Source organism: Tiliqua scincoides, chromosome 2 (genome assembly GCF_035046505.1).
Source record: "Tiliqua scincoides isolate rTilSci1 chromosome 2, rTilSci1.hap2, whole genome shotgun sequence".
Classification (NCBI taxonomy): domain Eukaryota; kingdom Metazoa; phylum Chordata; class Lepidosauria; order Squamata; family Scincidae; genus Tiliqua; species Tiliqua scincoides.
Genome location: NC_089822.1, coordinates 252,287,561 through 252,300,192, shown reverse-complemented (window position 1 = coordinate 252,300,192; position 12,632 = coordinate 252,287,561). Strand labels below are relative to the sequence as shown.

Sequence of the window (12,632 nt, the reverse complement as noted above, 5' to 3'; positions counted from 1 at the left end):
CGGTCTCCAGTTCCAGTTCACTGGAAGCTTCTGTGTGCAGCGTAACCTCGAAGCTCACAAGCTTCGCGGAACTCTCTCATGAAGAATCCAGCTGCAGCTGTTTGTCAATGTGGGAGGCAACACAGCCAGAATGATGACCAGACAGAAAAGATCCATCTGAAATGTAGTGTCTTCTTGAAATACAGAACTTCTTTCTTTATTGTAAAAAAAAAAACCCATCAGGGGTTTAGAGAAAGTCTGTCCATGTAAACTGCCTTCAATAAACTCAGAGGAGTATTCCAGTGACCAAGGAAGGCAATCACCCTGGTACTAATACCTTCTACAGAGTGTCAGAATACATAAGTAAAAAAACAAAAATAAAAATATACACAAACGTATTGATCATCAGCCATCTTTCTTTTTCATCATCAGGTATTCCTTAGTATTCAGATCAGGCCTCACTACAATTATGTAGCATTTGGGAAGGAAGATACAACCCAGGAGCCCAGCACTGGAGGCCAAGATGGAGAAGATCTGCACAGCTACCATGTATTTTCCCTTTGTGCTCAGATATGTGGGCACAAAGGACACCCAAACACTGCAAAAGACCAGCATGCTGAAGGTGATGAACTTGGCTTCATTGAAACCCCCAGGCAGCTTCCTGGCTAGGAAGGCCACAGTGAAAGAAATGGCTGCCAGGAAGCCCAGATAGCCAAGGGCACAGTAAAACATGGTGACAGACCCTTCATTGCATTGTAAGATGATCTGATCAAACTGGGAATGTATGTCCAGTTCCGGGAAGGGGGGAGAGATTCCCATCCAGATTGCACAGATGCCAAGCTGGCTGACAGAACAGAAAAGGACAGTGGCATTTGCCAACTTCTTCCCCTGCCATTTCTTCATTCCATTCCCTGGCTTGGTGGCCATGAAGGCCAGAATCACCATGATAGTTTTGGCCAGAACCGAAGATACAGCAACTGAGAAGATGATGCTGAAGGCAGTTTGGCTGAGAAGGCAGGTCAGCTGGTGAGGCTGGCCGAGGAAGAGGAAGGATGACAGGAAGGAGAGCAGGAGGGAGACAAGAAGAACGTAGGTGAGAGTCCGGTTGTTGGCTTTGACTAGTGGAGTTTGTAGATATTTAATGAAGATTCCCAAGACAATAATTGTGGCGACAGACATGAAGAGTGCAGAGGAAGTCAAGGTGATTCCCAGGGGTTCTGCATAGGCCAGGAAGACTTTAGCTTTGGGGACACACTGATCTCGGTCTTCGTTTGAATACTGATGTTCAGGACAGTTGTCACAGTGCACTGCATCTGAAACAATCAAGAATGACTGAACCATTTCAGAGTCTAATAACGTTTGATCTGTGACATTGTTTCCCTTTTTATTGGTTTTCTTCTCTTTTCATACTAGTCTGCATTTTACTAATCACATTTTCTGTGATTTGAAACAATATGTTCAGGCTAGAATAGTTGGGGCAGGAAAACAAGAGCGCAGCTGAAGTAAAGAAAGATGAGAGACTGTTGTGTCAGAGAAAGCCAAAATATATGCACTTTTTGGTGGGGTCTTAGTGGAAATGGAAAGGATGTAGACCAGTGTTTCTCAACCAGTGGTAGGAGTACCACCAGTGCTACTTGAAATGGTATCTGGTGGAACTTGTGGGACCCCTTCCATCTGATAGCGAGAACAAGAATGCAACATCAGGCTTGGCTCTGTGAGCAGAGCTCCAAAGCATGCTTATTCACTCTCAAGAAAGCCCTTCAGTCCACCCTGAGCCTCTTACTTTTGTTGATCGCATCACATCTGGCCTCCATACTCAGAAGTTACTGGTGATGATGTTAATACCAGTTACTTCTAGTGGTACTTTGAGCAGGTGGACCATATGAAGTGGTACAGTGGAGGACAAACATTGAGAAACACTGGTGTAGACGAGAACAACCAAAAATGGTTACTGGGCTGGGGCATCTCCCTTAGGAGGAAAGGCTACGTTTGTTCAGTCTAGAAGGCAGGTGCCTGAGGGGAGACATGGTTGAGGTTGCAATCCTATGCACCCTGACAAGTCATGATGATTGTATGCAACTTTGGCCAGGAGGCCTATATGCGGGCAGGAGGTCTGGTCTAGAGGGTAAAGCCTCCGTTAGCCCGAAGATAACATCAGAAGGTCGCCAGTTCGAGGACACCAGCAGCTCCCTGAACGGCTGAGAATGGCAAGACCTTGAAGCAGCTGACAAGCCAAGCTGAGTGATTCCACCTGCTCTTGGTATGAGCAAGAAGTGTCTTGGCTGCCCTCCATGTGAGAGATGGAGCTGCTTGTCAGCCTCCATGGGAGAACTGGAGGCCAGAAGTGAGACCAAACCAGGAAGATCCATTTGAAATGTTGTTGGTTCTTGAAAGAAAGAACCTCTATGATTGTAAAAATCCCCTTGAGGGATTTAGGAATGCCTGCCTATGTAAACCACCTTGAATAAAGTCAGAGGAGTAATCTGATGACCAGAAAGAGGCGGTATATAAATACCTAGTTATTATTATTATTATTATTATTATTATTATTATTATTATTATTATTATTATTATTATTATTATTATTATTATGGGTTTTAGAGGTAGCCTATCTCTGAATGCCAGATGCAAAGGAGTGGCAACAGGATACAGCTATTTTGTTGTTTGCGTCCTCCCAAAGGCATCTGGTGGACCCCTGCAAGATACAGGACGCTGGACTAGATGAGCCTTTGGCCTGATCCAGCAGGGCTCTTCTTATGTTCTTATGAAAAGCCCTTTAAACAGAAACATCTTGAGGTGACACCAAACAAGGGAGAGAGTCAGCCACCCCTCACCTCTCAGGGAATTCTACAGGATAGGAAGCCACAACCCTCTCACAGATCACCAGGAGCTGGATGTTGAGTGCTGCGTAGGTGCAAGTGGTGTCGATAGACTGTGTAGGTGAACGTGGTTGTGCATTAATGGCCTTTAGCAGACAACTTGGAGAATAGGCGATCACTGAAGCTTCCTTGGGGCTGTTGTGTGAAGTATTGCATTTGCCAGATTATTGCCTCGAAATGTATTCAGATGTTACATTTTACACTTGTTTGGACAAATCTGCTGCTTCTTCAGAGCCACCTACCTTCTTGAGTGGAAATGGTTCCTTTTGTGCAGGGAACACAGTCGTAGCAGCAAATCTGGTTTCCTTCTGGAACCTCCTTGTGGTACCCAGCCTGGCAAGATTCAGTGCATACAGAGCGGGGCCTTGTCTGAAGTGCAAGAAGAAAACAGATGTCTGGGAGTTTGCTCTTTAAACAAATGTATGATGCAAAATTATGGAGTTTGTCGCTGAAAAAGGAGAGCCTAATCCTGATGGATTTCCAACTTCTCCCTAAACCATCACTTCTAAAAACTGAACTTTCTATCTCCTATTTAAAGCCTTATGTTCTATTTCATTTTTAAAAATCATTTTCCTACGTGTAGGTTAAGATTTTAGAGTATACTAGTATAGCCAGTTAGGGAGTATACTCTGCATGATTTCACCTGGTCTCACTCATCTAGTGTAAATACTAACAGATCAATAATGACTTACTTACTTACTTTTACTTTGGTAAACCTTTATTGCCATATAAAAAGTCCAATGATAATAATAAATATAACAAGGCAAAGAGACAGATCAATAATGATAAACCCAATGTGTGGCGACCAATGATAAACCCAATGTGCGACCCAATGTGTGGCGGCAGTAAAGAAGGCCAATTCTATTTTTGGGATCATTAGAAAAGGTATTGAGAACAAAACGGCTAATATTATAATGCCGTTGTACAAATCGATGGTAAGCCCACACCTTGAGTATTGTGTCCACTTCTGGTAGCCACTTCTCAAAAAGGACATAGTAGAAATGGAAAAGGTGCAAAAGAGAGCAACTAAGATGATTACTGGGTTGGGGCACCTTCCTTATGAGGAAAGGCTATGGCATTTGGGTCTCTTCAGTCTAGAAAAGAGTCGCCTGAAGGGGGACATGATTTTAATAACAGAGATCATGGTTGATTGAAACAGAGAACTTTCCAGGTCCCAAAAAACATTCTTATCCGAACTGTTAAATCAACTTGTGAAAGAAGAATGTCTTCACCACCTGGTTAAACCCACTGGGCCACACAATGGCCTCTTCGTGAATGGTGAGCTCCAGGCCCGAGGCAATCCGGGTCTCTAGTTTCCCAGCGTTCACTCTTATAGCGGATTCATTGGGAAAGGTGATCAAATTCACTATATCATAGTCAGCCACCAGCTCTCTGTCCTCATCCAAATTTACTGCACCCATGGTAGTGCTGTTGAAGTGAACATTTCTCAGAAAAGGGTGAAGCTAGAAAGAGAGGGAGAATGTCATCATTTTCTAACCAGGTCAAGCAATCCAGTTTGTCATGTCCCCCTTGTTGCAGCAGCTGATGTCATTCTTGAGTCCACATATGAATGAGTCCAGATATGATATTATTTTGGAGAAAAACTGCAGGAAAAGTATTTTTCAGAGTTTCAATGTTCGGTACACAAAACCGAAGTTAAGAAATGTAGTGCTCTGAATGGATTTTTTGCTCATCACAAACTAATTGAACTGGTTGTATCTATAAATCCCATCCATCACCAGTGGTGTATCAAGGGTTTGCGTCTCCCAGTGTGGGACACCAGCATGTCACCCCCATGATGGACCTGCTCCCATGCAGTGGGCTGGGTAATGCTCTGGGCAGTGAACATGGTTATGCATCATTGTCCTATCCACTGCTGGCTTTATTTTTATTTTATTTTTTTGCTATAACTTTTGATATAATAGAGATATTTCAACATGGCTTGATCCATTCCATTCTGCATAAAAATACACATCAAATGACATATAACATTATTCAACAACAGCAAGATTTTAAAAATTTTGGCCATTTGTAGTGTCACACCCCCCATATATGTCACCTAGTGTGACCCACACCCCCTGTACCCCCTTGCAATTCCACTGTCCATCACAAATGTTCTGCTCAGTAAGAATGGCCAGGATTATGGAGCACATGTCTTGATGTCATTATCCAGACATCACATCTATTCCTGAATTATCAACAGTGCTTTGATCAGTGTACCCACACTCATCATTGATGTGGGTGACAAAAAGAAAATTGAATCTGAAATGGAAAAAAGAATCACTGTTCATTTCAACTGTGATTTCCATAAATCTATCTCTTACATGCCATGGCTTTATATTCCTGAGTCTGTCTTCATCTGTAGTCAGCATGTGCTTAGATGTGGAAGTGATCATAGCATGGAAAGCATGTGCTACAATGTAGGCAGCATTGTAAATAATGTAGCTCTCAGCAGACAGAACTTTTTCAAACCAAGTTGAAGAAAAACCCTCCAGTGTTTCTTTTTCTATGCATCTGGTCCAGGTGTTTGTTGACAAACTGTGGTTGGAAATGAAGCAGTCAAATTTTTCTGACCAAACTCTGGAATATTCATCCTGAACAAAGAAAAGGTTCTGAGGCTTTGCTTTCTTGTTTGTTTGTGTGGTGAAAGACAAAGCACCATGGAAGAACTGGATATCCCAGTACGTAAAAGAGGTGCTTAAGGTGAAGCCCCACAGAGCTGTGGTGATCCACACTTTGCCTGGAGGGCCGTTGCTTTCCTCTTCAGCTTTGCTTAGCATGGGTGGCAAGAGAAGCATTGAATTCATATCCCCATAATAGACAAACACGTTGGCTTTCTTCTGGGAAAGCTGTTCAAGAAAGCACAAAATTTCTTGATACTGAACGTGAAAATGCAGTGAAAATATTTGTGGAATCATATGCGTAAAGGCTACACAAACACCACTCTCCGAGATCATCTTCTTCATGGCCCTCACAAACCGATCACCAGCATCATCATCTGGAGCAATAAGACCAAGCCACGCCCATCTGAAATGCAGGAGGAGAGTAATAATCCCTCTGTACTGAATAGTTTCCTTTGGGGTCATCCAGTAGGAAGTGGGGAACTGAGTTTGATCTCTCAGAAAATGGTTGACGAAACTGTAGGTGAGCTGGAGAGGGCAGGAAATGATGTTTAGTGTTGGAAATGCTACTGAGATGTTGGAAGCCTAAGGGCCCAATCCTATTCAATTTTCCAGTGCCGGTGCTGCTGTACCAATGGGGTATGCACTGCATCCTCTGATGGGGAGGCATTCACAGAGGCCTCCTCAAGGTTTGGGAACATTTGTTCCCTTGCGTTAGGGCTGCATTATGGTTGCACCGGTGCTGGAAAGTTGGGTAGGATTGGGCCCTAACATGGCTTGGCTATAATCGTAATTTTTGAATAACTGCAGACTTGGCACTCATGCAGAGCTGGCTTTAGAGACAAATATGCCATTTGTATGGTGGAATTTGGGGGCATCTATGCTCTGTACAATGTCCAGTTTTCTAAATTGCACACCTTTGTCTTCATTTTTTTCACTTAAAGAAATATTTCATTTCTCACAATTGTTCTCCAGTTTTTGCCCAATCCAGTTGGGCTGCATTGACTCGGGGGAAGTTACGTTGGATTAAGCTATTTATTATTATTTAAGTATGTATTTATTTATTCTTGACATTTTTATACTGCCATTCCACCACAGAGATCAGGGTGGACTACACAGTTCCTCTCCTCCTTCTGCCCTTACAATACCCTGAGAGGTAGGTGAGGCTGAGAGACCGTGACTGACCCCTGGTCACTGAGGAAACCTCATGGCTGAGTGGGGATTTACACAGGCAGTTGAGAACCTACCATAGTAGTCTATGGGGCACAAGCCTCTAGCACCTCACAGAAGCCTCTCTGAGGCTCCAGACGGGGTCGTACGTGTGCTTCCGGTTTTCCGGAAGCACAGTTTATAGCATCAGGGAACCTCAGAGAGGCTTCCCTGATGTGGGCTCAGGTCACACAAGGCTCTGTAAGCTTCAGGTGTGGGGAGGGGGGTGGATTTGAGCACAGGGGCAGCAACAGCCCACGGGGAGCGCCATTAGGGACCTTTTGGCCTGGGGCACAGGGCTTATATTTCTTACATTTCTATGGAAATTGATTACTTTAACGTCAGAAAGAGATCTGTTGGCACAATGCCCCCAAAGTATATGTCTCAAGGCTTTAATGCATGGGCAATGCTGATCAGTATTTCTACCATAATGTGGCATTTTAAAACCTCATGATATGGTGTCATTGCCTTAGAGTTTTCTCATTGCCTTAGAGTTTCCTTCACTGGCTGTTATCTATAGAGAGAGGGAAAATGCTAGCAGATGTCAACCCCTTCATTTTTTCCACTCCATGGTCCTGGGGAAGCACAGGTCAACAATGTCCATGCATCTCCAGTAGTGTGATTTTTGGCCCTACAGGTTTCCCATCTCCTTGATTCTTGCAAAAAGAAAGGAAGAAAGACCCAATAAAAATTTTGAGAAAATGTTGAGAAAACACTTTCTTTTCCCTTCCAAAATTTCATCTTGCTTGCGGAGTGATATAAAAAAAGTCAAACAGTGAAGGTTCACAGTCAGAGACTTATCCTTACTGTAGTTCTTCTGAATCAGATACCAAGAAAAAGTTTCCAAACTGAGAAAAAGCCCCATTTCAATGCCCCCTATTCCTAATTTAACACTTAAAATCAAATTGCAAATAAACAGGTCAAGTTTGGTCTCAGATTTGCTCAGTGCACTTCTGTTGCCACCATACCTGAGGGACCTTATAGATGCCTAACATGGTTGCCATCTGAAAAAAGTCTTCAAACTCCCCTCCTTGAATGACAGCCAACAACCTTTCCTTCTTCCCACACTTGAAGTTTGGGACCATCCTGTGGCCCGTAGAGAGCAGGTCTATGGTGGCCTCAGAGGGTATCCTTGCGCTAAAAGAGTTTTCATAGATGTTGTAACCTAGAGTGACATTGGGTAAGAGCTGGGGATTTTTATTGATTTCATCAATGGCAAACAACATGGCCAGAACATGCTGATAGTTCCTTTCCAATAACCTGGGAAGAAAATCATACCCAAGATCAATCAATTAAAATGGAGTCTGAATGCATTTTTATTCATGAGTCTTCAACCAAAAATACCAGTGGCATTACAGTTCTAATGAGCTGGTAATTTGGCATGCAGAGCTATGGACAGGCACATCCCTGCCCTTTAAGAACATAAGAACTGCACTACTGAATTAAAAGTCCATCTTATCTAGCAGTCTGCTAGACAGTGCTTGCAAAATGTTTCAGAAGCACGCAGAGAAAGCAACATCGCTCCTGTGTCTATTCTCAGCATCTGGTATCCTGGATTACCACTTAGCTATCATGGTTATGAGTTGTTCATAGACATACAATAATCCATGTATTTATCCCTATCCCATATAGTCTGCACTTCATGCCTGCCACATACAGTCAGTATACAGGGATAGGCAACATGTCCGTACATAGATACAAGTGTCTATGGTAAAAATGTTGAGGTTCAGGGTTCTGCCAGGAGAATCCAAATGAGAAAGTTGCCTTCTGATTGTCTTTCGTTTCCCTTCCTCCAGGGTAGTCAGAGGAAATGATTACTGGTGGGTGGGAAGGCACAGTGCTCTTACTGTGGCCCAAATTGTAGCCAACTTTCTAGCACCGACAGCTGTGCCAATAGGGTATGTGCTGCATCCTGCGATGGGGGAGCATTCACGGAGGCCTTCTCAAAGTAAGGGAATATTTGTCCCGTACCTCAGAGCTGCATTGTCCTTACCTCGGTGCTGGAAAGTTGGCTAGGATTGTGCCCTGTTTCTCCTAGTTGTCCCAGCCCATCTGCCTGCAGTTTCCAAAAGAAGAATCCTTCTTCTCCTTTGCAAGTGAAGGAGCCTTTGGATGTGAACATCCCTTCACCATATTTTGCAAACATCTCCTCACTTCTGAAATAGGCCTCACCATCTTATAGATTCCTCTGAGGACTACACAAGGAAGGGAATACAAAAACTCACTCTGTAGCAACAATCCCCCGCCTCCAGCGCCATCATAACCTCAGTGGCCCCTTATCACCCTTATGTTGAAGCTTTCTTTTCCCAAATTCAAGAAACTTCTGTTTTACTGTATACCACACCAGAATTACTAGAGAACAGGGCATATACAAGTTTGTGATTCTTTTATGACTCGTTAGGACAGTGTAATGTATTTTATTTGGGCCCAACAGAGGCTTCTTTGACCTGCAAAACTTTTGGTTAGGAGATTGAGATAAACAGCTTGATCCCCTGCATGAATACTTCGAAAGCTGTTCCAGTATGTTTAATAATAGTCCCCAGCACTGCAGCTTAAAGCTACTATACTAGACATACTAGCAGGGAGTGGGCTCCACGGAACATCATGAGACACTTCCAAGAATAGTCCTGAAATTCAGGACCATTTCAAGAGAGAAACAGTTTGCCTACCTATTTTGACATCAGCACCTCTCCTGATGTATCTTTGTGCACCCTTGACCCTGAATGCTGATCCTGCTCATATAAGAGGTCATGGCTACAGCTTGTATACATACTTCTTTTCAGTCTGACCCACCAGATCAGATGGCATTTATGGCTTTGATGGGTGGTTCCCAGTCTGCGGAAGGAAACAAAATCTGCATTCCCAGTTGCTGGATATGACATTTGAGTAGCCTGAAATGGGGCACATATCACCCTTGGGTCTGCTTATCAGTAAGAGGTTCACAGCAAGAGGTTCACATGAAAGCAAGAGCATATCAGCCAGAGGTTCACATGAAAGTACTTTCTGTGGATGGCGTAGAATTTACTGCTGATCACTTCCATTGGATGAGTATTATTGGAAAGGAAGAATTTCCATTCAGTCCATTTCCTCCTGCATCATTGCATAAACCCATAACTTATTTATGTTTTCCTTGAGTTCTTGTAATTTCTGAAGTAAAAAAATTTCTAAGGTCACTTTCCTCATCAGCCACTAATGCTTCAGCCACTAATCTCTTCTGATTTCTTGTTATTGCACCTTCTCCAGTTCTGTGATATCCTTCTTAAAATGAAGTGACCAAATGATAGCAGATGTGCCTGGCTACTCTGTGGCTTTGTGTAAAAGCAATACTGCTTCATAGGTAGCATGGTGTATACTAGGGCAGGAGGTCTGGCCTAGAGGGTAGAGCCTCCGTCTGCCTGAAGATAACATCCACAAGGTCGCCAGTTCGAGGCCACCAGCACCGTGCAACCTTGGAGCAGCTGACAAGCTGAAGCCGAGCCATTCCATCTGCTCTGAGCGTGGGAGGATGGAGGCCAGAATGTGAAGCCAGATCGGAACGAAACACCTTGAATGTAGTGGTTCTTGAAAGATAGAACCTTCTTTCAAATTGTAAAAATCCCTATTTAATAGGGATTTAATAAAGCCTGCCTATGTAAACCGCCTTGAATAAAGTCTTGAATAAAGACCAAGAAAGGCGGTATATAAATACCTGTTATTATTATTATTATTATTATGTTATTATTATACTAAGAAGACTGCATGGGCAGCCAAGGTAAGAACAATTAAGATGCAGTAACAAATACCACTTACAGCATGTAGTCACCGACAGGATCATGCTCAAATGTATGCGTTGGATACATAGCTGTCCTCAGAGGTATCATTGAAGTGATGAGGTAATCTCCTGGTCTGTAATAATTGTGTGGATGCATTTTTATCCCTGAGAAATCTAGACCATGATAGATCAGTACTCTCAAGGGCAAATGGAGCAGCAGTAGCAGCAGAATCATTGTAGCAAGAAGCAAGCTTCAGTCACCCTCTTTCAGATGGTTTTATAACCAGTTTCTAACTTCAGTAAGGGATTCTTCCAGGAAATAAGTAGCTCAGACCCCTTTTTGGAAGACCCCTACTGTGGCTCACTTTAAAAATGCTTAGGCCTGATTTCAGTGTTATTGAAGATACAGTTGAACATCAGACAAATGCCAGCCTGATCTAAATCTTTCCTGAAGTTTCAGTAATACCAAGTAGATTTAAACAGTTCTCATTCCAAGTATGACACAAGATATTATGATGGATCTCCAAAGTGACCTCTGCAAACCCCACAGGGATTTGGTGCAAATAAACATCAATCATGAGGATTTTGATAATTATAGGGAAGTAACCACCTGCCCAAAGCTCTATACTGACTTTCATTGCCTTATGCTCAGGTACACAACAAGAGAAAACAGATTTGCAAAAGTTCCCAAGAGCTATAATATTCTTGGGCATTGAGAAGGAGACGTGGATCCAAATCTGAATTAGAACAGGAAGTGCAATACATATACAGGTATAGCCTAATTATCCAATGATTTTTCACCTGCGGTTTTATCTGAATACGAGGAGAAGGGACCTTTAAATTAAAGGAAAAAAAGTTGCTTAACAATAACCTCGAGAGGGCAGCTGGCTGACAATTCATCAATCATTCTCTCTCCAGGCACTTAGAACAGGTTATGTTCTGAGTTGCTGACCATGGGGATGTATGTCCACACACCACCTCTTTTCTGGCCTTGATCTGCCCCTTCCCTCTCCAGCCTCTACCCCGTTCTGCCCAACCCACCTCCCAACAGCCCCCCATGCTGACTTACCAGCACTGAGGCTCCTTCTCCAGCTGCTGGCACACAGCTGCACCCGCTCACCACTTGGTGTGCTGGCCTGGCCGTGCTGAATAGCCTGCAGGCATTTTGCAATAACCGTAAAGGACTCTGCACTACCAGAACACTAGTTCTGGCAGTGCAAGGCCTCATTAGGATTGGCTGCTAACAGTGGCGAAGCTAAGAAGGAGCAGGGGGTGACACTGGGCAACAAGCTTTTGGGGGGGGGCAACAAGCTGAGCATGACACTAGTGGCCACTAGTGGCCAACAGGTGGCATGACACTACTGTGGCACCTGTCTTATGAGGAAAGGCTACAGCGTTTGGGGTTCTTCAGTCTAGAAAAGAGACATCTGAGGGGGGGTCTGATTGAGACTTAAAAAATTATGGATAGATGGATAGAATGGATAGACGGGTGGATAGAATGGATAGAATGGATAGACGGGTGCTCTTTTCCCTTTTGCACAACACCAGAACCAGGGGACATCCACTAAAATTGATGGTTGGGAGAGTTAGGACAGGCAAAAGAAAATATTTCTTTGCTCATAGTGTAATTAGTCCGTGGAACTCCTTGCCACAGTATGTGGTGATGGCGTCTGGCCTAGAGGCCTTTAGAAGGGGGCTGAACAAATTTCCGGAGGAAAAGTCCATCACGGGTTACAAGCCATGATGTGTATGTGCAACCTCTTGATTTTAGAAGTGGGTTACCTCAGAATGCCAGATGCAAGGGATGACACCAGGATGCAGGTCTCTTGTTCTCTTGTGTGCTCCCTGAAGCATTTGGTGGGCCACTGTGAAATACAGGAAACTGGACTAGATGGGCCTTTGGCCTGATCCAACGGGGCTCTTCTTATGTTCTTACATAAATTGTGAAAACCTTGGTATGTATGAATAACACCATCATGTTATATATCATTGGAAAGTTAATTTAATTTTGAATGCAATGAAACAAACCACACTGGATTATCTGTATGCTATCAAAAGATATGACCATTTAACCAGAAAACCTTTTATTTATTTACTTAATAAATTAAAATTTATTTCATTATTGGGATGGGGACTACAAAATCGTCTTTGGTCCTGGGTAGAAGATGCCTTGGATACACAACTGTCTGTTAA

The 12,632-nt window shown here is 43.3% G+C and overlaps 1 protein-coding gene across 1 annotated transcript; it reads right to left on the bottom strand.

The window, feature by feature from the left end:
- Window positions 1–384: 384 nt before the first annotated feature.
- Window positions 385–10,674, bottom strand: LOC136642230 (vomeronasal type-2 receptor 26-like). Its single transcript, XM_066618592.1, has 6 exons — window positions 10,478–10,674; window positions 7,657–7,948; window positions 5,183–6,007; window positions 4,094–4,321; window positions 3,101–3,227; window positions 385–1,292 (listed from the first exon to the last, which is right to left on the bottom strand). The coding sequence occupies exons 1-6, from the start codon at window positions 10,672–10,674 to the stop codon at window positions 385–387; spliced, it is 2,577 nt and encodes an 858-aa protein (XP_066474689.1).
- Window positions 10,675–12,632: the final 1,958 nt, after the last annotated feature.

Excerpts from the sequence above, each read along its gene's own strand:
- LOC136642230 (XM_066618592.1), bottom strand. The coding sequence starts at position 10,674 with ATGATTCTGCTGCTACTGCTGCTCCATTTGCCCTTGAGAGTACTGATC. Across the intron at positions 3,228-4,093 it reads GGCCCAGTGGGTTTAACCAG|ACAAGGCCCCGCTCTGTATG; the intron begins GTGGTGAAGACA and ends CTTGCACTTCAG. Across the intron at positions 1,293-3,100 it reads AACCATTTCCACTCAAGAAG|ATGCAGTGCACTGTGACAAC; the intron begins GTAGGTGGCTCT and ends TGATTGTTTCAG.